Source organism: Papio anubis, chromosome 11 (genome assembly GCF_008728515.1).
Source record: "Papio anubis isolate 15944 chromosome 11, Panubis1.0, whole genome shotgun sequence".
Taxonomy (NCBI): Eukaryota; Metazoa; Chordata; class Mammalia; order Primates; family Cercopithecidae; genus Papio; species Papio anubis.
The window spans coordinates 41,385,241-41,407,606 of NC_044986.1; the positions used below are offsets into that span (position 1 = coordinate 41,385,241).

The 22,366-nt window shown below is 41.9% G+C and overlaps 1 protein-coding gene across 5 annotated transcripts in view; it reads left to right on the forward strand.

Annotated features, from left to right (window-relative positions):
- The window catches only part of IDE (insulin degrading enzyme), a 136,723-nt gene extending 118,298 nt beyond the window's left edge, over positions 1 to 18,425 (forward strand). For 4 of the 5 annotated variants that reach the window (XM_017963113.3, XM_017963110.3, XM_017963109.3 and 1 more), the window contains exons 18-25: positions 1,581 to 1,672; positions 2,921 to 3,032; positions 6,083 to 6,250; positions 7,913 to 8,185; positions 10,650 to 10,711; positions 15,499 to 15,571; positions 16,255 to 16,322; positions 17,309 to 18,425. In XM_017963113.3, coding sequence (XP_017818602.1) covers positions 1,581 to 1,672; positions 2,921 to 3,032; positions 6,083 to 6,250; positions 7,913 to 8,185; positions 10,650 to 10,711; positions 15,499 to 15,571; positions 16,255 to 16,322; positions 17,309 to 17,404 — 944 coding nt within the window. In that variant the 3' untranslated portion in view covers positions 17,405 to 18,425. Of the gene's footprint in view, positions 1 to 1,580; positions 1,673 to 2,920; positions 3,033 to 6,082; positions 6,251 to 7,912; positions 8,186 to 10,649; positions 10,712 to 14,670; positions 15,012 to 15,498; positions 15,572 to 16,254; positions 16,323 to 17,308 lie in introns of those variants that run through there. The other variant, XM_017963112.3, reaches the window with a different exon arrangement.
- Positions 18,426 to 22,366: the final 3,941 nt, after the last annotated feature.

Below are 22,366 nucleotides of genomic sequence, written 5' to 3' on the forward strand. Positions count from 1 at the left end.
CAAATAATCAATTAAACATGGCAAAACCCCATCTCTACAAAAAAATACAAAAATTAGCCAGGCATGGTAGTGCATGCCTGTAGTCCCAGCTACTCAAGAGGCTAAGGCAGGATAATCGCTTGAACCCAGGAGGCAGAGGTTGCACCACTGCACTTCAGCCTGGGTGACAGAGCAAGATTCTGTCTCAAAAATAAATAAATAATAATTTTAAATGATCAATTAGATGGGGTTTCTTTGATGAAGGACCTCCAGTCTGGTGGTGAAGCGTAAATATGAGTAGATCATTTTAATGGAGAGAGACAAGGGGCTAAGTATTGTGATGGAAAGCTGCAGAGTGCTGAGGGAGCCTAGTGAAGAGGACTTCTAAGGCAGTACAGTGGAGTAGAATGAACATCCACTTTGGAACTGACCAAGGATCAAATCCCAGCTCTGCAGTTTGCTAGCTTAATGACTTTGAACAACAAACTTAAATTTTCTTAATTTTCCTATCTTTAAAGTGGGGATAATAGTATCTACTTTATAGTGTGAAAGATAACATCTGTAAAATTCCTGATCTGTGGTAAGCACTTGTTATTTCCATTCCCGTGTTTCTCCTTAAATGTCTGTCACTGATTTTAGCATCCATTGGTAGATCTTGCATGTAGCAATTATTACTATGGTGTCCTAATGGAGAAGGGACAGCTCTTCTTTACAGAAGGATTAAATCAATATATATAAAAAGAATGAGGGAAGTAGAAAAATTGCCATTAGAACTCCATAGTAATAATTGCTACAGGCAGTAACCACTAATGGATGCTAAAATTAGTGGGTCAAGTTTAAAGAAAAAATATTTGTATAATCTCATTTATTTTTCCCAAAATAAATATTTAGTAATTACAATAGGAAAAATAGGTGTAAATGGGCAAGTGGGCTTTTCCAAATTGCATATAGAGCATATATGAGTTATTAAATTATAAACAAAAGAATAAAATAATACATTTATAGTAAGGACATGTGGCAGACACCACCTTAACCAAGTGATTAGTGTTAACATCACTAAGTACTACAACATATCAACTTCATGAGTCCTCTGATAGGATGCAGTGAGAAAGGTGCATTACCTTTGTGGTATTCTTTATAGTAATACAGACATGAAATCTAATCATAAGAAAACACTAGATAAACCCAAATGAGGGACTTCTATAAAATAACTGAACAGTACTCTTCAAAAGTCTTAAGGTCATGAAATATATGGAAAGACTGAGAAACTGTCAGAGATTAGAGAGAACTAAAGACATATGACAGCTAAATGTAGCGGAGGGTTGTGGATCAAATCCTGGAATAAAAAAAAAAAGACAAAAATGGGAAAAATCTAAATAAAGTCTGTACTTTAGTTAATAGTATATACCAATGTTAATTTCTTAGTTTTGATGGTTCTGAAAGATGTTAACATTAGGGAAAACTAAGTGAAGTGTTTATAGTAGTAACTCTCTGTACTATTTTTGCATATCTTTGGTAAGTCTCAAATTATCTCAAATTTAAAAAAAAAAAAAAAAAACCCTCATAGGTAGCACTCACTATGTCTTCTTACACCTTTGCAGATGTAACCCTTCCTCGCCTTAAGGCCTTCATACCTCAGCTCCTCTCACGGCTGCACATTGAAGCCCTTCTCCATGGAAACATAACAAAGCAGGTGGGTGGTTGAGGTTTTAGCAGTCTTTTGTGGATCGTTGCAAGATATTTTTTCCCTCTAGTCTTTCTCAAGATTATTAACCAGCATGGTGTGATAAGAAACACATTAGAGTTTACTCAACCCTCTTGCTCTGTGGAGGAAGGTGGAGAGCACAGGGAAAGTAGAATGATGGTGATTAACTGAGGACCTACTTCCATGGCTGCCTCTTCTGCTGTTTCCTACCTTGTGCAATCATAGGAGGAAATGGGAGTAATTATCCCTACTCTGTATAGGGTGGCATAATTGTATAGTAGATAAGAGCACATGCTGTAGAATCAGACAGCCTGGATTCAAATCCTGGCTCTGCTATATACCAGATCTGTAATCTTTTGAAAATGTCTTAACTCTGTGCTTATCTGTTTTCTTCTCTGTAAAATTAGAGTTATAGAAGCACCTACATCATGTGTGGTAAGGATTAAATAGTACATGATAAGTACTTAGCACATGGAAAGCACTACAAAATTTTCGTGGCAGTCTTGTCTCAAGATCCCTCAGTCTCGGCCTGGTGCAGTGGCTCACGCCTGTCATCTCAGTACTTTGGAGGCTGAGGCAGGAGGATTGCTTGAACCCAAGAGTTCGAGAGCAGCCTGGGCAACATAACTCTACAAAAAATTGAAAACTAGCCAGGTGTGGTAGCGCATGCCTGTAGTCCTAGCCACTCAAGAGGCTGAGGCAGGAGGATCTCTTGAGCCTAGAGGTTGAGACTGCAGTGAGTCATGATTGTGCCACTGCACTCCAGCCTGGGTGACAGAACGAAACCCTGTCTCAAAAAAAAAAAAAAAGATCCCTTGGTTCTATCTCCGCTCCAGAACAATATGCCCAAGGTCAGATGCTAATAAGTGGCAGAAGCAAGATTCTTACCAAGGTCATTTTACCTACAATAAAGCCTATGTTTGCCTCCCTTGCTTTTTTGTGACCCCAGGTGTCTGTAGTCAGGATCATTTCACTTGGGACCGTCTTTGGCAGTGCCTTTTTTCCAGCATCAGCATCAGTGTTGATGATTGTATGGGTGTCTGTTTCTTTCACCACTACCACATTGACTGTATTGCAAAATGACCATACCGACAAACTCAGTTTTTATCCATTTGAATAGGATCAAATGTATTTAAGATTTAAAAATCCACTTTTATGATAAACAAAGCTAGTTTATTTCACAAACAAGATATGTTTATGTTTTTGTAATATACTGGGACATATCTTTTTCCACAGGCTGCATTAGGAATTATGCAGATGGTCGAAGACACCCTTATTGAACATGCTCATACCAAACCTCTCCTTCCAAGTCAGCTGGTTCGGTATAGAGAAGTTCAGCTCCCTGACAGTAAGTAGAGATGTTGTAACTTTGGGAATGGACTACTTTGACATAACAGTGTGGGTGATTACAGGTGGGCTGAATTTGGTATAGTTTTATGCCAAAGATTTACTTGGGAACCTCTACTACTTATAGAAGTATGATTAGAGATAGATAATTCAGCCAAAAAAATTTTTAGTAGGAGGGCCAAATAAGTAAAATTGGAGGTAGGCAATAATTTTGAAGAGAATGATACTGGAATTGATGGGTACTTGAATGAATGGGAATTAGGAAGTAAAAGTATCACAGAGCTATTGACTATAAGTCATGAAATAAAATACATTTATAAAAATGGAAACTGGAATTATAATATTTAATTGGAAACCCATAGGATTCTTTGGCAGAAATAGTTTTAGGAAACCCACAGGTGCAGATAACATGTAATCATTACAAGTATACTTTTATAAGGGATTAACAAAGACTTACTGAATTTATATATTGCGGTTTACAATGTTGGATTACTTTTACATTAACAGTGGTTTCTTCTGATAAAAACTCCTTAAGCATTATTGTCGATATTGCTCAAAACTGTGTAATAGAAGGTATACTAAATGAAGGAAGAGAAGCTTTTTTTTGGCCAAGCTTGATTGTTTGGCTGTTCCCTATGCATTAACCATCTGTGCTGCCTTTTCCCCCCAGCTATTTTATCCTCCCAAAATGGTGTTCTCCTTTCCCCCTTCTTCCTCATGGGCCAGTGCCTACATCCTACTTCTCCTTCCAGGCCTATTTTATAAGCTACTTATTCCACTGAACTTTTTCTAAAACTCCCAGCTAGAAATAATCACATCTACCTCTGGACTTGCAGGACAATTTTTCTGAACCTCCCTATTCAAGCTACTTAGCACTTCTCTTGTGTTGGGATTGAAGTGCATCTCCATCTTCTTATTAGACTATACATTCCTTAAAGCCAAAGTCTGTGTCTGTTTCATTTGAGTAGCTTCTAAAGCAACTGGAACATATTATTACTTCAGGATACCTTTGTTGAACGCTTAGAGATACGTTGAGCCCAGCTCTTCTATTGTGCATGACCAGTCATAACAGATCTGGTAGTGGTTTATTTCCAACTTTTGCTAGTTTATTCCTCAGTCACTACAACCAGGGCAAGAATCAGGATATGCTGATTCCACTACAATTAGAGAAAGACTCAGGATATGCTGTGCAAGAGCCATAGCAGTTGACTTCAAAGTGAGGCCAGTCTAGAAACAATATTTCAAAGTGAAATTCATCTTTCCTACTTCTTTTGATTCCACTTCCCTCTTTCTGTCTCTTTCCTAGGATCTTATCTCTTTTGCCTCCTAAGTACCCTCCCAAATTTCTCCATGTTCAAAAATAGCCCAGTTCACAGCTCATTCTCAAAATGCTAGGTGGTAGGAAATCATTCTGAATTAGCCAACTGATCAGATGTGAATGCTTTAAATAGTTCTTCACTTAACTCTCCATGGAAAGGCTCTTACTGTTTAAAAATAAAATATTCAGGCCAGGGTGGTGGCTCATGCCTATAATCCCAGCACTTCGGGAGGCCAGCGTAAAAAGATTGCTTGAAGCCAGGAATTTGAGACTAGGCTGGGTAACATAGTGAGAACTTGTTTCTACAAAAAATTTAAAATAAAAAAAAATTAGCTGGGCATAGTGGCACACACCTGTAGCTACTTAGGAGGCTGAGGTGGGATGATCGCTTGAACCCAGGAGGCTGAGACTGCAGTGAGCCATGATTGTGCCACTGCACTCCAATCTGGGTGCCAGAGTGAGAGACTGTCTCAAGTGAAAAGGAAAATGTTCAGGCATTATAAAGGGGATGTTTTATTTATCTTTATTTTTATTATTATTTTTTGAGATGGAGTCTTACTCTGTCACCCAGGCCGGAGTATAGTGGCGTGATGTCAGCTCACTGCAACCAAGGAGATGTTTTAGAATATGTATGAAAAAGGCCAGGCAACCAGGTGTGGTGGCTCACACCTGTAATCCCAGCACTTTGGGAGGCCGAGGTGGGCAGATCACCTGAGGTCAGGAGTTTGCGACCATCCTGGCCAACGTGGTAAAACCCTGTCTCTACTAAAAATACAAAAATTAGCTGGGCACAGTGGCAGGCACCTGTAATCCCAGCTACTCGGGAGGCTGAGGTAGGAGAGTTGCTTGAACCTAGGAGATGGAGGTTGCAGTGAGCTGAGATTGCACCACTGCACTCCAGCCTGGGCGACAGAGCAAGACTCCGTCTCAAAAAAAAAAAAAAAAAAGAAAAGGGCCAGGTGTGGTGGCCCACGTCTGTAAACCCACCTTTTTGGGAGGCCAAGGCAGGCGGATCACCTGAGATCAGGAGTTCAAGACCAGCCTGGCCAACATGGCAAAACCTTGTATCTACCAAAAATAGAAAAATTAGCCAGGTGTGGTGGCATATGCCTGTAGTCCCAGCTACTCAGGAGGCTGAGGCAGGAGAATTGATTGAACCCGGTAGGCGGAGGTTGCAGTGAGCTGAGATGGCACCACTGCATTCCAGCCTGGGTGACAGAGCAAGACTTTGTCTCAAAAAATAATAATAATAAGGTATGAAAAAGCTAGAAGAATGTGAGGTGGGTGAGGGAGAGAGGCTTACAGGCCACGTTCCTCTCTCTCTGCTTTTTTTGTTTTGTTTTGTTTTTTGAGACAGGGTCTCACTCTGTACCACTGGAACGCAGTGGTACAGTCACAGCTCACTGCAGCCTCAAACTCCTGGGGTCAAGTGATCCTCCCGCCTCAGCCTCCCAAGTAGCTGGGACTATAAATGTGAGCCATGGCGCTGGCTCCCCTCCTTCTGATGAGAGGGAACTTAGTGCTGCCAATTTATAATCAGAAAGTTTGACTGTTGGTCAAAGTTGGACATGATCAGAAAAGTGAAATCAGTGAACTATAACTCCAGGCTTCTCTACCTCCCTTTTCTATTAATGTCTAAATTATCATCCGTAAGTGTGGGCAGACATAGCATTGACTTTATTAAACCCCAAATAAGTTTTTGAACTTGCTGCTGTCTTTTTGAAACTTCCTAGGAGGATGGTTTGTTTATCAGCAGAGAAATGAAGTTCACAATAACTGTGGCATCGAGATATACTACCAAACAGACATGCAAAGCACCTCAGAGAATATGTTTCTGGAGCTCTTCTGTCAGATTATCTCGGAACCTTGCTTCAACACCCTGCGCACCAAGGAGCAGTTGGGTGAGATGAAAGTGGGGAAATAGCAGGGTGCTGTAGACTTTGATGAATTATTTTCCCTGTAAAACATTTTCACCTGACAGTGTATCAGGCGTGCTCTACTTAGAGAGACTTGAGAAAACCTTGTTACAGAGAATCCACTTCTAAAAGATAAGCAATCACTATCTTATGGACAGTAAAGCAATTCTTTATGAGATGATACTGTATATTACATACATGTCAATAAAAGGCATTTTAGGTGGGGGGAAAGGATACTAAGGACAAGCTTATGGGTAGCAAGATGAGAAACAAGCCATCCAGAGGAGCTTAGATTCACTAAAGTTTGAGTTCCTTGAGGGCAGGTATTATCTCTCATTCATCTTTATATCCCAAGCCTGGAACATACAGAAGGTACTCAGCAAGTGTTTGCAGTTTTAAACATTGTTAAAAGTCTGGAGGTCCTGGCAGATTTGATCAATGAGGAAAAAAGTGCAAAGAAGCCCCAGTAATGACAGAAAGAAACCAGTGAAAAAAGGATGAGTCTCTCCAAGTACCCGTCATTGTTTAAATACCCATTGTGCTAGGTGCTGGACACGGAAAATGGATGCTCTGGATGGTCCTTCCTTTAGAGGAGCTCACAGTCAAATCAGGATGGCAGGCCTGTAAAGGAATAATTTTAGTACAGCATGGTAAATATTATTATAGGAGCTCAAACTATTGGCCGGGCACAGTGGCTCACGCCTGTAATCCCAGCACTTTGGGAGGCTGAGGCAGGTGGATCACCTGAGGTCAGGAGTTCAAGACCAGACTGGCCAACATGGTGAGACCCCATCTCTACTAAAAATACAAAAATTAACTGGGCATGGTGGTGCATGCCTGTAATCCCACCTACTCAGGAGGCTGAGGCAGAGAATCACTTGAACCCAGGAGGCAGAGTTTGCAGTGAGTGGAGATCGTGCCACTGCACTCCAGCTTGGGTGACAGAGCGAGATTCCATCTCAAAAAAATCAAACTATGAATGGCTATGTTGAAGAAAGAAACTTCCTCAGAAGTGAGACGCAGAGGCACCACAGCTGTTGGAGGTGGTGGGTCAGGGCAGGGCAGCTGAAGGAGATAAGCCAAGAGCTTGGTTTTGAAAAAGTGTTGAAGGGAGGTAGTGCATGGCCTCATGAGATAACATGGAAGTATGACTTTTAGTTAGCTTGATCTCTAGAGAGTTGCATTCTGAATGAATTGGTTTAGGAATGGATTACTTAACAAGAAATACAGTAGGATAGCCAGGTTCATATGCTGAACTTGGGTGTTAAAGGAAACACAGCTAAGACTGTGACTAAGGGATGAAAAATGAGTCCAGCATTTTATAGTCTAGGAGTAACTTTAGCATAAATTGAAGAGGATTAGCTAGCAGAGAATGAGGAATGACAAGATGGGAGTTTGAATAACGAATAGGATTTTTTTTCCTAAGAAGAAGAAAAAGTCATCTCCAACTTTGTAATCCTTCAGAGAGCTCTTCTGCTCTGTCCTTAGGAACTGAAACTATCTTAAGTGCTCATATTTCTTTAAGAGGTGAGTAATCTAAAACCTTAAACTAGATTTTATTTGCTCAGACAGGTTAGTTTTTAAAGGATTAAAAATGACCCAGGTCTCAAATGCCAAGGTCCTGACTGGCTGATGTCTGTGTTTCAGGCTATATCGTCTTCAGCGGGCCACGTCGAGCCAATGGCATACAGGGCCTGCGATTCATCATCCAGTCAGAAAAGCCACCTCACTACCTAGAAAGCAGAGTGGAAGCTTTCTTAATTACCATGGAAAAGTCCATAGAGGACATGACAGAAGAGGCCTTCCAAAAACACATTCAAGCATTAGCAATTCGTCGACTAGACAAACCAAAGAAGCTATCTGCAGAGTGTGCTAAATATTGGGGAGAAATCATCTCCCAGCAATATCATTTTGACAGAGGTAAGGTAAAATTAGGGCCCCAACATTTATGGCATTCAAGTAACATTTGATTAAGGCCATTCTACAAAATGGTATTCATTTTGTAGGTGATATTCCATTACCTATTTGGGGAGTTGGGGTCGGGGGATGGCTGGCACTTCTAAAGAACTGTTACTTAATTTAACTCCAGTTTTCTATTAGAAACCTTATCTCTTTTTTTCCTCCAAACCTAGACGTGGATCTACCCATATCTCACAATAAAGTATTAATAATAATTCAATTTCATGTTTTCGTTTCATCAGTGTATCCTGAGATTCTGATCACAGATACCTAAGTATCTATTTCCCATAATACTAAAAAAATGAGATAATACCAGATTGAACCCCTTTGAGGCAAATGCTACCCTTGAGCCATAGGAGATTTGCCTATAGGAATCTCCAAAGATTTTTCACTCCTTTCAGATTTGGGAGAGCTGTGATTCTTGAAGTCTCCTGTCTTGAATCAGCTTCCTTTCACCTTGCTTCTAGAGCATAGATTAACAATGGATTGTGCTAAGCTGTACTAGAAGTCAGGGGATGTGGGTTGTGTTCTTACTCTGACACCAACAAGCTAAAATTCTTGGTCAAGACACCGTTTTTGGACCTCAGTTTCCTTACCCATAATTTTTATTTTTGTTTTGTTCTTTCAGACAATATCTCACTCTGTCAGCCAGGCTTGAGTGCAGTGTGTCATCATAGCTCACCGTAGCCTTGAATTCCTAGGCTCAAGCAATTCTCCTGCCTCAGATCCCCAAAGTGCTGGGATTACAGGCATGAGCCACCATGTCCAGCCTACCTATAATTTATCTGGCAGTTGGATTCACTATTAATGATAATAGTATCTCTCATTTATTGAGCATTTACCATGTACTAGCATTGTGTTATTGTCATATATTTTTTTCCTAATTCTCAGTGCAGCCCTATTAATTATCCCCCATTTCCAGATGAGGAAACTGAGGCTCAGAAAAGTTGAGATGACTGGCCAGGATCCAAAAGCTCATAACCGGACAGCCAGGATGTGAATCCAGGCTGGCCTGGCTCCTGAGCCAAGGCTCTTACCCATTGCACTATATCCACTTACTTTTTTTTTTTTTTTTTTTTTTTTGAGACGGAGTTTCGCTCTTGTTGCCCAGGCTGGAGTGCAATGGCACGATCTCCGGCTCACCGCAACCTCTGCCTCCCGGGTTCAAGCAATTCTCCTGCCTCAGCCTCCCAAGTAGCTGGGATTATAGGCATGTGCCACCACTTTGTTTTTTTTGTAGAGATGGGGTTTCTCCATGTTGGTCAGGGTGGTCTCGAACTCCCAACCTTAGGTGATCCCCCCGCCTTGGCTTCCCAAAGTGCTGGGATTACAGGTGTGAGCCACTGCACCTGGCTCTTTTTTTTTTTCTTTTTTTTTGAGACAATTTTGCTTTGTCACCCAGGCTGGAGTACAGTGATGTGATCTTGGCTCACTGCAACCTCTGCTTCCCGGGTTCAGGTGATTCTCATGTCTCAGCCTCCCCCGAATAGCTAGGACTACAGGTGCACTCCACTACACCTGGCTAATTTTTATATTTTTAATGGAGATGGGGTTTCACTGTGTTGGCCAGGCTGGTCTCAAACTTCTGGCCTCGAGTGATCCACCCACCTTGGCCTCCCAAAGTGCTGGGATTACAGGCATGAGCCACTGTGCCCAGCCAGCACCCACTTATTTTTATTTGAAATCAAAGCACATGGTCACTTAAAAATGTGGATGCTTGACTGGGCACGGTAGCTCACGCCTATAATCCCAACACTTTGGGAGGCTGAGGTGAGCAGATCATGAGGTAGGAGATCAAGACCATCCTGGCTAACACGGTGAAACCCCATCTCTGCTAAAAATAAAAAATAAAAAAATAGCTGGGCATGGTGGCAGGCGCCTATAGTCCCAGCTACTTGGGAGGCTGAGGCAGGAGAATGGCATGAACCCAGGAGGTGGAGCTTATAGGGAGCCGAGATTGCACCTCTGTACTACAGCCTGGGCAACGGAGCAAGACTCTATCTCAAAAAAAAAAAAAATGTGGATACTTGGCCAGATGCAATGGCTCACGCCTATAATCCGAGCACTTTGGGAGGCTGTTGGACAGATCACTTGAGGTCAGGAGTTCAAGACCAGCCTAGCCAACATGGCAAAACGCCGTCTCTACTAAAAATACAAAAATTACCCAGACGTGTTGGCTTGTACCTGTAATCCCAGCTCTCAGGAGGCTAAGGCAGGAGAATCACTTGAACCCAGGAGGCAGAGGTTGCAGTGAACCGAGATCGAGCCACTGCACTCCCGTGTGGACGACAGAGTGAAACTCTATCTCAAAAAATATATATGGATACTTAAGAGTCTTAGAGTGCAGTATATTGTCATTTAGTGTGCTGTTCTGGGCTACTTCATATGGAAATGTTAGTAAAATATTGTTTGATTACTTTTTCAGATAACACTGAAGTTGCATATTTAAAGACACTTACCAAGGAAGATATCATCAAATTCTACAAGGTAAGTCAAATTCATATATTTAGATTTTGACTCATAAGAAAGTATTGTAGGGCTGGGTATGGTGGCCTACACCTGTAATCCCAGCACTTTGGGAGGCCAAGGCGGAAGGATCACTTAAGGTCAGGAGTTAAAGACGAGCCTGGCCAACATGGTGAAACCCCATTTATACTAAAAATACAAAAATTAGCTGGGCGTGGTGGCATACGCCTGTAATCCCAGCTACTCAGGAGGCTGAAGCATGAGAATCGCTTGAACCTGGGAGGCAGAGGTTGCAGTGAGTGGAGATCGCTCCACTGCACTCCAGCCTGGGTGACAGAGCGAAACTGTGCCTCAAAAAAACCAAAACACCTATTGTATGTGCTATATTGTGTGTTGCTGCTTTGAAGCCATTCAGGCTGGATTTATGAAGGTGTTTTTGTGGATTTAAGTTTTTTGACATAAACACTTAATGACTTTTAGAATAAAGACAGTTTTTATTGAACCAAGTACTGTTTTCCTCTCCCTCTAAACCAAGTTTGCCGAACCTGCAGCCTGTGGGCCACGTGCAGCCCACATTATGAGATGTTTTGCAAAATTTTTTTTTTGTTTTAGCTTATCAGCTATTGTTAGTGTATTTTACGTGTGGCCCATGACAGTTCTCCCAGTGTGGCCCAAGGAAGTCAAAAGATTGACCCATGCTCTAAACCAAGGACTGTGACAGCCCTTCCTGACTTCCAAATCTACCTTTTTAGGCACGCTTTCAGTTTCTTCTCTCTGTTCTCCACCCTACTCTGCAAAGAATATTGCTGAGCTTGTTTGGTGAGAAGGAAGAACAAAGAAAACAAAAGAACTTGAGAATCAGATTATTTTCCAAGCTCTGACAACTGTAAATTGTCTTCACCCATTTAGGTGCCACTATGGCTGCTTTTTAAAATAAATGATTACTCACCTTTGAATCATGGTCAGAGATATAATAAATTTTACATGCTTGTGCTCACTGAGGAAGTTTATCAAAAGGAAAGGGAGGCACCACCATTAAAGTCTTTCCAGCAAGCTTTAAGAGATTCACACCGGCTGGGCGCGGTGGCTCACGCCTGTAATCCCAGCACTTTGGGAGGCTGAGTTGGGTGAATCATGAGGTCAAGAGTTCAAGACCAGTGTGGCCAACATAGTGAAACCCTGTATCTACTAAAAATAAAAATAAAAAATTAGCCGGGCGTGGTGGTGGGTGCCTGTAATCCTAGCTACTCAGGAGACTGAGGCAGGAGAATCGCTTGAATCTGGCAGGCAGAGGTTGCAGCGAGCTGAGATCGCACCACTGCACGCCAGCCTGGGCGACAGTGCGAGACTCTGTCTCAAAAAAAAAACAAAACAAAGAGGTTCACACCATCTAAATCTTCCCCTCTATAAAAATTCTTAAGAAGGACAGCAAAATTTCCATTAAGTAGGTATATTAATGTGTAATAAGTATGCTAAATGCAAAAATTCAAAATGTATGCTGCAATGGAATTGTACCTAAAGTGTTACATATATTTTTTGTAATATATTGGGGCCTCTAGTTTGTATAAAATACTGTTATGCCTGTTTTTCACAATAAGGAGCAAAATTATACTCTGTGATTACTATAGTACCTTAGAATTGTCCCTTAATGTTCTAGCCATTTCTGGTTTGTCATTAGGTTGTTTGGTCGGGGATTCGTCCCACCCTGTACCCACATCCTTTTAGAGAGATACTCTACTTTACGGTATTTTTTTCTAGGGATGTATTATAGCTACCAGCACAGGAGTCAGTGCTTACAGTTCTCATTAGAATGACTTTGTGAAGTTAGTGGTACAATGAGGCTTGATCACATTTTTTCCTATACTAGGGTTTCTAATGTTTATGTAATTCACCACTCCTAGTGCTGAGTGAGAGGATAAGGAAAAAGTAACCGTCTTTGACCAAAAGGTGCTGATTAGTTTCTTTGAGGAAAATGGTGATTTTGTATCATCCATGAGTTGGTTACACCTCTCCCCCGCAACTCTTCTGCAAAAATATTTAGGCTGTTTGCAAACAAGTATTAACATAGCTGGTATCACTTTAACAATAAGAAAAGGAGATTAAAGTTTCAGAATTGAGCAGCAAAAGCCGGTATTTTGAATGCATCTTTTGCAGCAATGAGATTTCACCCATTTTGGCTACGAAAATGAATGGCTAGACAAGGTATTTTCTTTACGTCATGGCTCCTTTGCATTGTATAGAGGAAGAGAAGAGTCTCATCTAAATTACTCTTGTTATTCTGCGATAATAGCCTGTAGTCCCAGCTGCTGGGGAGGCTGAGACAGAAAGATCGCTAGAGCCCAGGAGTTCAAGACCAACCTTGGAAACATAGCTAGACCCTGCTTCAAAAAAAAGAGAGAAGGGCTGGGTGCGGTAGCTCATGCCTGTAATCCCAGCACTTTGGGAGGCGGAGGTGGGTGGATCACGAGGTCAGGAGTTCAAGACCAACCTGGCCAACATGGTGAAACCCCGTCTCTACTAAAAATACAAAATTAGCCGGGCATGGTGATGCACGCCTTTAATCCCAGCTACTCAGGAGCCTGAGGCAGGAGAATCGCTTGAACCCAGAAGGCAGAGGTTGCAGTGAGCCAAGATTGCACCACTGCACTCCAGCCTAGGCGACAGAGCGAGATTTCGTCTCAAAAACAAACAAAAAAACAAAAAACAGAAAGAATATTTATAACCAGGCTTCAGCTAAGTTTAGGATAGCATTTCCCTAGCTGTGTTCCATGGTATGCAAGACATTAATAGGGGTACCTAGGAAAAGGATTTCATGATCATACAAGTTTGGGAAAGACGATTCCCATTCTTAGAGAATCACAGAGTGTGTTGGTATTGTAGAAATTGTAAGAAGTCCCACAGTAAAGACTTTAGCCTGCATTTATTTAATTTTGACTAACATTTTCTAAACTGATTTCACCATGCATCCTTTTTTACACAGAACACCTATAAATATCTCCTGGGACTGTAGTGTTCCTTAGAACATACTAATAGTTTGCAAGAAGGTGCAGTTGTTTGTTTTTAGAAAAATGAGGATTTTCCAGAGTTGGTCAGAAAATTGGGAACAATCTGAAACTGGAGAGGGTATTCTGCTGTCTGCTGATGTGGGTAGACAAGCGGGTAATGAAGGTTTGGGTGACAGGAGATGGAGGAGAGATCTTTGAAAGCAAACTTTTTACTCCAGTAAGATGAAGTTCTTAGATGAGGTACTACATGTTAATAGAGGCAGACCTGGGCTGAGCTCCTGGAAAAGAGGCTGGAGAGGTCAGAGCAGGCCTGTGAGAATCTGGGCTGTTTTGCCTGCTGGCGGGGAGTAGAGCCGGGAGCCATGGGCAGGTTTGCTGTGCAACATCAACAGGGCTTCCTTGCACACAGGACCAGGCTTATTAGTAACTGCTCAGTTACTAGTAACTGATTAGCAACTGCTCAGTTACTAGTAACTAAATTAGCAACTGCTCAGTTACTAATAACTAATAGCAGTTTTTAGGAAGTAACTGTTGAGTGGATTTGGTTTGGCTGATGATTTCTCCGCTCTAAGGATATGAAACGTTGCTTATGGCTAAGACATCAGAGGAACTTTGTCACAATTTGTACCCCATTAGAAAAGACAGTAAAAGTCTGCTGTTAAGGGAAAGGTTGGGACATACTTCCCCACAGGATCCACCTGCCAACCTAGCACTGCTGGCGTTCATGGTAGTAACTAAGGGGAATCCCTCCAAGCAGCATGGTGGAATGGAGAGAGCAAGCAGACTCTAGCTTCTGACACCATCATCTGTGAACTGTGTGACCCATGTAATTCATGTAAGGTGCTGTGTCTTAGAGCCTCTAAAGTAAGAATCATTATGATGCTTAGTTCACAGAGAATTAAGTGAGCTGACATAGGAGAGTGCCTGATATAATGCAGGACTCAGTAATTGTTAGTTTCCTTTCTCTTTTGGTAGATGAACCACAGTTTACAAGCAGAATCTGAGAAGGTTCTTAGAGGAGCAGGCGTTGTGCTTGTCCCTGTCTAAGCTCAGACCATTGTCTCTGTAGACACTAAAGATCACCAGGTACAGCCCTGCACAGCCCAGCCCAGTGAGTACTAAGCTAGGGTGTGAATCCTAGCTCAGGCACTTATCAGCTGTAGGAGTTTGAGCAATTTTTTAAATCTCCTTGGATTCAGTTTTCTCATCTATAAAATTGGGTTAAGAATAATTATTTCCTTAGAGTAAGAAAAGGAAAGGGGAAAAAAAAAGAATAATTCTTGCCTGCCTTGCTAAGTATTTGTAGAGCTTAAATAAAATAACATAAGTGAGGAGAAAGAAAGGGAAGTATCTTTTCTTTCTCTTTTCTTTTCTTTTTTTTTTTTTTTTGAGACAGAGTCTTGCTCTGTCACACAGGCTAGAGTGCAGTGGCGTGATCTTGGCTCACCGCACATGGCATACTTTGCCTCCTGGTGTCAGGCAATCCTCCCACCTCAGCCTCCCAAGTATCTGGGATTACAATCATGTACCACCACATCTGGCTAATTGTTGTATTTTTGGTAAAGACAGGGTTTCACTATGTTGGCCAAGCTGGTCTCGAACTCCTGACCTCAAGTGATCCACCTGCCTCGGCCTCCCAAAGTGCTGGGATTACAGGCATGAGCCACCGCACCCGGCCAGAAAGGGAAGCATCTTTTTTATATTTGACTGCGTGATAGCTGAGTCTTCATAGTCATCAGAGAACACCTCAATGTAAGTTCTTTAGTGGAGCAAAAGGGTGACCCTGCTCTTCTTTCTGCCTAGGAAATGTTGGCAGTAGATGCCCCAAGGAGACATAAGGTATCCGTCCATGTTCTTGCCAGGGAAATGGATTCTTGTAAGTATTAAATATTGCCTTTTTAGGCTCATGTTGAGCCATCTGATGGTTGGCCTTTGTCATAGCTACATGCCTTATAGAACACCAGAAAGTAAAAGAGGTAGAGAACGGAAACTGGAGATAATGCCTGCAGATAATAAGGGGAAAAGAGAAATGAGGCAGTGAAGGAGAGAGCCAGTACCAGGTGACAGAATGCTGAGCTAGCCACAGCATCACAGGAAAACACAGAGGCTTGCTGTTGGGATGTCTCCAAAGAGGCTGCATGAACCACTGCATGTGGGGACTATGGGTAAGCAAGCTAACTTCCCAGTCCTTCTTGCTTCCTGGCTTTTACTGGCCAAAGTTTGTCCTGTGGCCATTAACTCCCCTGGCTTTCTGGGCAGTTTTACTAGGTCCTTCTGGGTGGCCAGAAAGTCACATTAGACCTGAGCACTAAAACTGCTGTGGCCAAAGTTTTATGACCTCAGGAATATCATGAGCCATCATTGGGTGGCTCTGGATAGAAGGCAGGACAGGTACTTAAGGCCTTGGGTAGCAGGCAACCTTGAGAGGATCTGAGAAGCACATGAACGGGGCCAGGTGCAGTGTTTTTAATTAATTGAGTCTGGTTTAGATTTTTTTTAGTTGTTCTTGTGTGATAGTATCAGTAAGTACAAAGTATTAAACCTTTTATTTTCTTATAGGTCCTGTTGTTGGAGAGTTCCCATATCAAAATGATATAAATTTGTCACAAGCACCAGCCTTGCCACAAGTAAGAAATATAAATGTTATGTTAGATTGTACTGACAGAGGACTTTCTATTTAGAAGAAACAGCTTGTTGTTTTGTTGTTGTTATTGTTTTGAGATGAAGTCTCACTCAGTCACCCAGGCTAGAGTGCAGTGGTACGATCTCAGCTCACTGCAACCTCCACCTCTTGGGTTCAAGCGATTCTCCTGCCTCAGCTTCTTGAGTAGCTGGGATTACAGGCATACGCCACCACGCCCAGCTAGTTTTTGTGTTTTTAGTAGAGACGGGGTTTCACCATGTTGGCCAGGCTGGTCTTGCACTGCTGACCTCAAGTGATGATCCACCCGCCTCGGCCTCCCAGAGTGCTGGGATTACAGGCACGAGACACCGTGCCCGGCCGGAAGAGGCTTGTTCATCGGGACACTGATGAACTAAAAGTTTCAGGTCACCAGGTGTTGGAGCTTCTACTTTAGTTCTTCCCTGAACATCTAGTCACTCAGCCTCTACCCTTGTCTGCCTTTGCCTCCTGTTGGAACAGTTGTGTTACTTTACAATGTATCATCTCTGGCTACATCTGTTCCAGCACTGAATATTGGAGAGGACTTCTTAGTCTCTCCCATGTTACCTGCATATTGTAATCATCTAGAAAGATTGACATTCACTTGCAAGAGGAGGAAACTGGCAGTGTAACTAGGCTCTTTGTGGGTGGGCACATCAGCCTCTGCTACTCTGCTGAAGCCTTGATGCTAGGCCTCTAAGTCCCTGGTGAACCAGCCCTTGTTTGCCCAGAGGAAAACCAAAAGGACTAAGGACACTTACCATAGGTTTGTACAGACCAACTCATGACCCTCCGGACCTACTGATCCAGAAGAAAAGGTCAGCAGATCGTGATACATGGGTTATTAAGTTATTAGAACTGAGGTGTGCTCCCAGTGTCCCCCAGAAAAGTCGATGTCCTTATTCTGATGTTTAGGTTAAATACACTAAAAGGAAACTTTTTTCTTTGCAGCCTGAAGTGATTCAGAACATGACCGAATTCAAGCGTGGTTTGCCACTGTTTCCCCTTGTGAAACCACATATTAACTTCATGGCTGCAAAACTCTGAAGATTCCCCACGCGTGGGAAAGTGCAAGTGGATGCATTCCTGAGTCTTCCAGAGCCTAGGAAAATCATCTTGGCCACTTTAATAGTTTCTGATTCATTATTAGAGAAACAAACTGAAAAGTTGTCAAATGTCATTATGTAGAAATATTATAAATCCAAAGTAATTAAATTACAAAATCTTATAGATGTAGAATATTTTTTAAATACATGCCTCTTAAATATTTTAAAATTTTTCTTTTCATTACTGAGAGAAATTTCCCCTATATAACAATGCTTAAAATGAATGATATTCCTGTAGAATCTTCCTTCCCTATTCTGTAAAATAGTCACTTGTCCGAAGAAAGTAAAAGTTAGTTCTTTTCTAAAAGCCTCCTAGGTTGACATAGAAGGCTTCACAACATTTAGAAAGTAATACCTTTTTAAAAATTGATCCTCAAATTTGCTTTCTACTTGATGGTTTCATGTAAATCAGTGGAAAACATTACATTTGGCAGATGATAAAGCAATGTAATCTTTTACTAGTGAAATTGCTGGTTATATAAGGCATGGTTTTAATCTTTTTATAAAATTTGAACATGTTTTTTATTCCAACTAGTAAAATGCTAGAAAACCCTACTTATTTACAATGCTAGAAATACAGACTTACCTTACATCAATTTTGTCCTAAACCGAATTTCTCAGGATTACTGTGGTTTCTTTCATTCTGGTTGAATTATATTGACCTTCTTCTTCATAGTTGGTTTGCAGTGTTCCATGAGTTTTACTTTTCCTCATCAACATATTGCTTTAACACAACATATTTATTTAACACATACAAATAGGGTCAATTTCAGATCCTACTGAGTGTGTGACATGCTTTTCCAACATCAGCTTTTTGTAACCACCTGTATAACTTTTTATTACAGTGAAATTGCAGTCAGTATGTGAACCAAAATATCTTGCCCCTTTATGAATTTAAAAGGCAGCAAATACAAAGTCACCTTTTTGGAAATATAAAAAATAAAGCCTTGCATTCTTATATAGCAGGTCTTCATAAGACTCTAAAATTCCTTGTTGCTACCAGTCTAATCTTGCCTTAAATGTTAAGTTATTTTTTTGAATATATAAATATAAACACATACACAGATGATGACTGGAGTGGACTTTTTAAAAAATATTTTGGCCGGGCGCGGTGGCTCAAGCCTGTAATCCCAGCACTTTGGGAGGCCGAGACGGGCGGATCACGAGGTCAGGAGATCGAGACCATCCTGGCGAACACGGTGAAACCCCGTCTCTACTAAAAAAATACAAAAAACTAGCCGGGCGAGGTGGCGGCGCCTGTAGTCCCAGCTACTCGGGAGGCTGAGGCAGGAGAATGGCGGGAACCCGGGAGGCGGAGCTTGCAGTGAGCTGAGATCCGGCCACTGCACTCCAGCCCAGGTGACAGAGCCAGACTCCGTCTCAAAAAAAAAAAAAAAAAAAAAAAATATTTTTTTCATGAGATACTATTTTAGGTGAAATTGTTACTGTAGATTTAACAGCTGTTTTGAAATATTTACTATTATTAAAACTTGCTTCAAGAGAAATTGTGAATATATTTCCATATACAAGCACTAGTAACAGTAAGTGGCCCTGTCATCCACTAACTCAGGCACAGTAAAGAATGGCATTTTCAAAGGACATTTTACCTCCCCATATGATTTGATTGGCTAGGACTTTCTTCTGTAGAGTCGTATCTTTTCACATCTTAAGTTTTTACATTTGCCATTTTCCAAATCTCAATTTGGGGCAAGAACGACATAGTCACAACTATGGGCCTGCTTTCAAAAGCGGGGCTCCATTTCTACTGTCAGATCAGTGTGGTGCTGTGACCATGTTTTTATCCCTACTTCCAAGAATCTCCTTGTATGAAGCCTGTCTTTGTCCATCAGAAGGTGTGTGAAATCACTTCCTTCTGGTTTTATGCATTTGTAGACTATGCAGCTTTTCATTAAACTGCAAGTATATACAAGATAGATCTAAAATTAGGCCTGAGTGTTCCAATCCACCACTGTACTAGTAAATAAAAATCCACCTACCTTTTATGTGGAAAATTATGTGCTATTGAGTAACTTTTAGCTCTTTTTAAAAAGTGGGTGAAATTTAAGTGTCTTTTTTTATGAGAATGACACATGAAGAGATCTGAGAGCAATCTCATGTAGTCTTCCATGAACCTGCAATTGTTGTTTAGTATGCGTCAGCATTTTCCAGTTTCCAGGTTGGATCTAGAGCTGCTGTTGATCACTCAGGCATACTAATGGATTCATTTAGATGGGTCCAAGCTGCAGTCCATGAGCAATAACAGACTACCCCATATACTGCAGTTTACTCAGTGCTTAGTAAATGAGATTTGTGGAACTAAGTTATTGGTTACCTGAGGCTTCTTAAGAAAGTCTTCTTTTTTGACCAGTTGATGTGAAAGAGGGAGCATGTGACACAGCCAGTATGGTGGAGTGCTAGGGTTATCCTGTTTACAATAAATTGCCTGAATTTCACCTCTGGAGTCTGCATTTGTATTATTTTTCCAGTTTTAGTGAAATAGTACAGTGGCCAGTTTTCAGCCTACCTCTCAACATCTCAGTTTAACCAGATTTCTTGCTTTCATTGTTCATAATGCAGAAAGCAGTGAATTATATTAACATTTTTAAAGTGTTTCTGAGTAACAATGATTTTTGTCAAATAGAAGACTCAATTTCACAACCTTAAGAATAGATCACTTTTATAAAACAAGAATCTCAGTATTTGATGTTGGATTCCTTGCTGTGAGTATTGTCACTGACTCCAAACCCAGAAAGATTTGTTCCTACCCTTACAGGGACAAAAATAAAACGGATAGAAAAACAAAAGATTTCTCTCCTCTACAATGAGTCCTTATATCTTCTTGCCACATCTCCAGCTGCAGGTGAGGCAGATATCTTGTTCAATCTCTGTCTTCTTGATCCCTGTCAAAATAATTTTTCTACTCATGTAGTGGCCAGCTGGCTCAGGCAGGCATTTCAAGAGGAAATCTGCTTGTTCCTCACTTTCCAGCCTAGGACAGTGGTCCAGCCCGTGCAGTCAGCATTGTGCTCAGGGATGATGCGGCAGCCCCACACAGAGGTCAAGAGCAACCCCAGGATTTATGAGTTGGGACAGTTGTGCTCTCATTCTCAGGGGACTCAGCTGGTTCCCCTGTTGCTTTTTTGTTTTTTTGTTTCATTTTGTTTTGTTTTTTTGAGACAGTCTCGCTCTGTCAGCCAGGCTAGAGTGCAGTGGTGCGATCTCGGCTCACTGCAACCCCTGCCTCCCAGGTCCCAGCGATTCTCCTGCCTCAGCCTCTGCAGTAGGTAGGATTACCGTGCACACCGCTTTGCTCGGCTACTTTTTTGTATTTTTAGTAGAGATGGGGTTTTGCCATGTTGGCCAGGCTGGTCTCAAATTCCTGACCTCAGATGATCCACCTGCCTTGGCCTCCTAAAGTGCTGGGATTACAGGCATGAGCCACAGGCATGCACCCAGACACTTTATTTTAAAGACGGGCTGAAGTGTAGTGGTGTGATCATAGCTCACTGCAGCCTCAAACTCCTGAGCTCATGCAGCCTCCCAAGTAGCTAGGACTACAGATGTGCACCACCACACCAACATTATTTTACTTTTCTTTTTTGTAGAGACAGGGTTTCTCTCTGTCGGCCAGGCTGGTCTTGCACTCCTGGCCTCAAGCAATCCTCCTGCCTCAGCCTCCCAAAAAACGGAGATTACAGGCATGAGCCACTGTACCCAGCCCACAATCTTTCAACGGGGAGGATAGTGATAAAAATTTTCATCATCCCAGATTTTCAGAGGTGGAAATAGGCTGAGAAAGGCTGAATAGTTTGCACGGGATCATCCAGGAAGCAGATTCAAACCTCCGCTCAGCTCTTTAGAGTGTAGATCTAATTATTCCATGTGGATTTCCTGTAATAATAGCTTCCAAGCCGATGAATGTCCTTGTGAAACAGAAAGACAGTTGCTTTTACATGTGTATATAACTTGACCTTTTTCCCATGTACCATCTTACTTGATCTCTTAACCTTGCCTACTTTGGAGGGCATGAGACCAGATCTCAGTCATACCCAGTCCACTGTGCCAGGCTACTTTGAAACCAGTTATCACCACTGCCTGCAGACTCTCCTTCCCTTCCTTTTGGGGGTAATCCAGGCCTTAAACCAGTGTAAGCTCTTTTTCCTATTGCCCTGGAGTGATAGAGAGTTTCTGGGATCTTTCAAGAAGTTGGAAGAGGCCAGGCGTGGTGGCTCACACTTGTAATCCCAGCACTTTGGGAGGCTGAGGGTGGATCACTTGAGGTCAGGAGTTCAAGACCAGCCTGGCCAACATGGTGAAACCCCATCTCTGCTAAAAATACAAAGTTAGCCGGGCGTGGTGGCACGTGCCTATACTCCCAGCTACTCGGGAGGCTGCGGCAAGAGAATTGCTTGGACCTGGAAGGCGGAGGTTGCAGTGAGCCGAGATCGTGGCACTGCACTCCAGCCTGGGCAACAGAGTGAGACTCTGTCTAAAAAAAAAAAAAAAAAAAAGTTTGGAAGAGGAGTATGAGGAAGAGTCATGTTCACCTGTGACACCACCACAGAGACAGCCACTGCTTGCATGGTGTTTCTCTGCAGTCTTCTTCCTGTGCATATAGGAAGGGGTCACATACTCAGTGTTGGAACTCTTCCCCTCAGTAGCCTATTTGTACTGAGCATTTTCCACGTGATACCCTTGAAAAAAGTATGTCTTTTGTTGTTGTTGTTGTTGTATGTTGTATGTTGTTGGTGGTGGCTCTTTGGTATCATACTGTATTGTTTGTTTATTGAGTCCTCCGGGGGGGTTTTAGGGTGTTTTCAAGTTTTGATCTGTGATAAACTTTCTTGTGCTGAGTATGTGTGTGGTTTTCTTATTATTCCCTTAAATTGCCGGGTTATGGAAT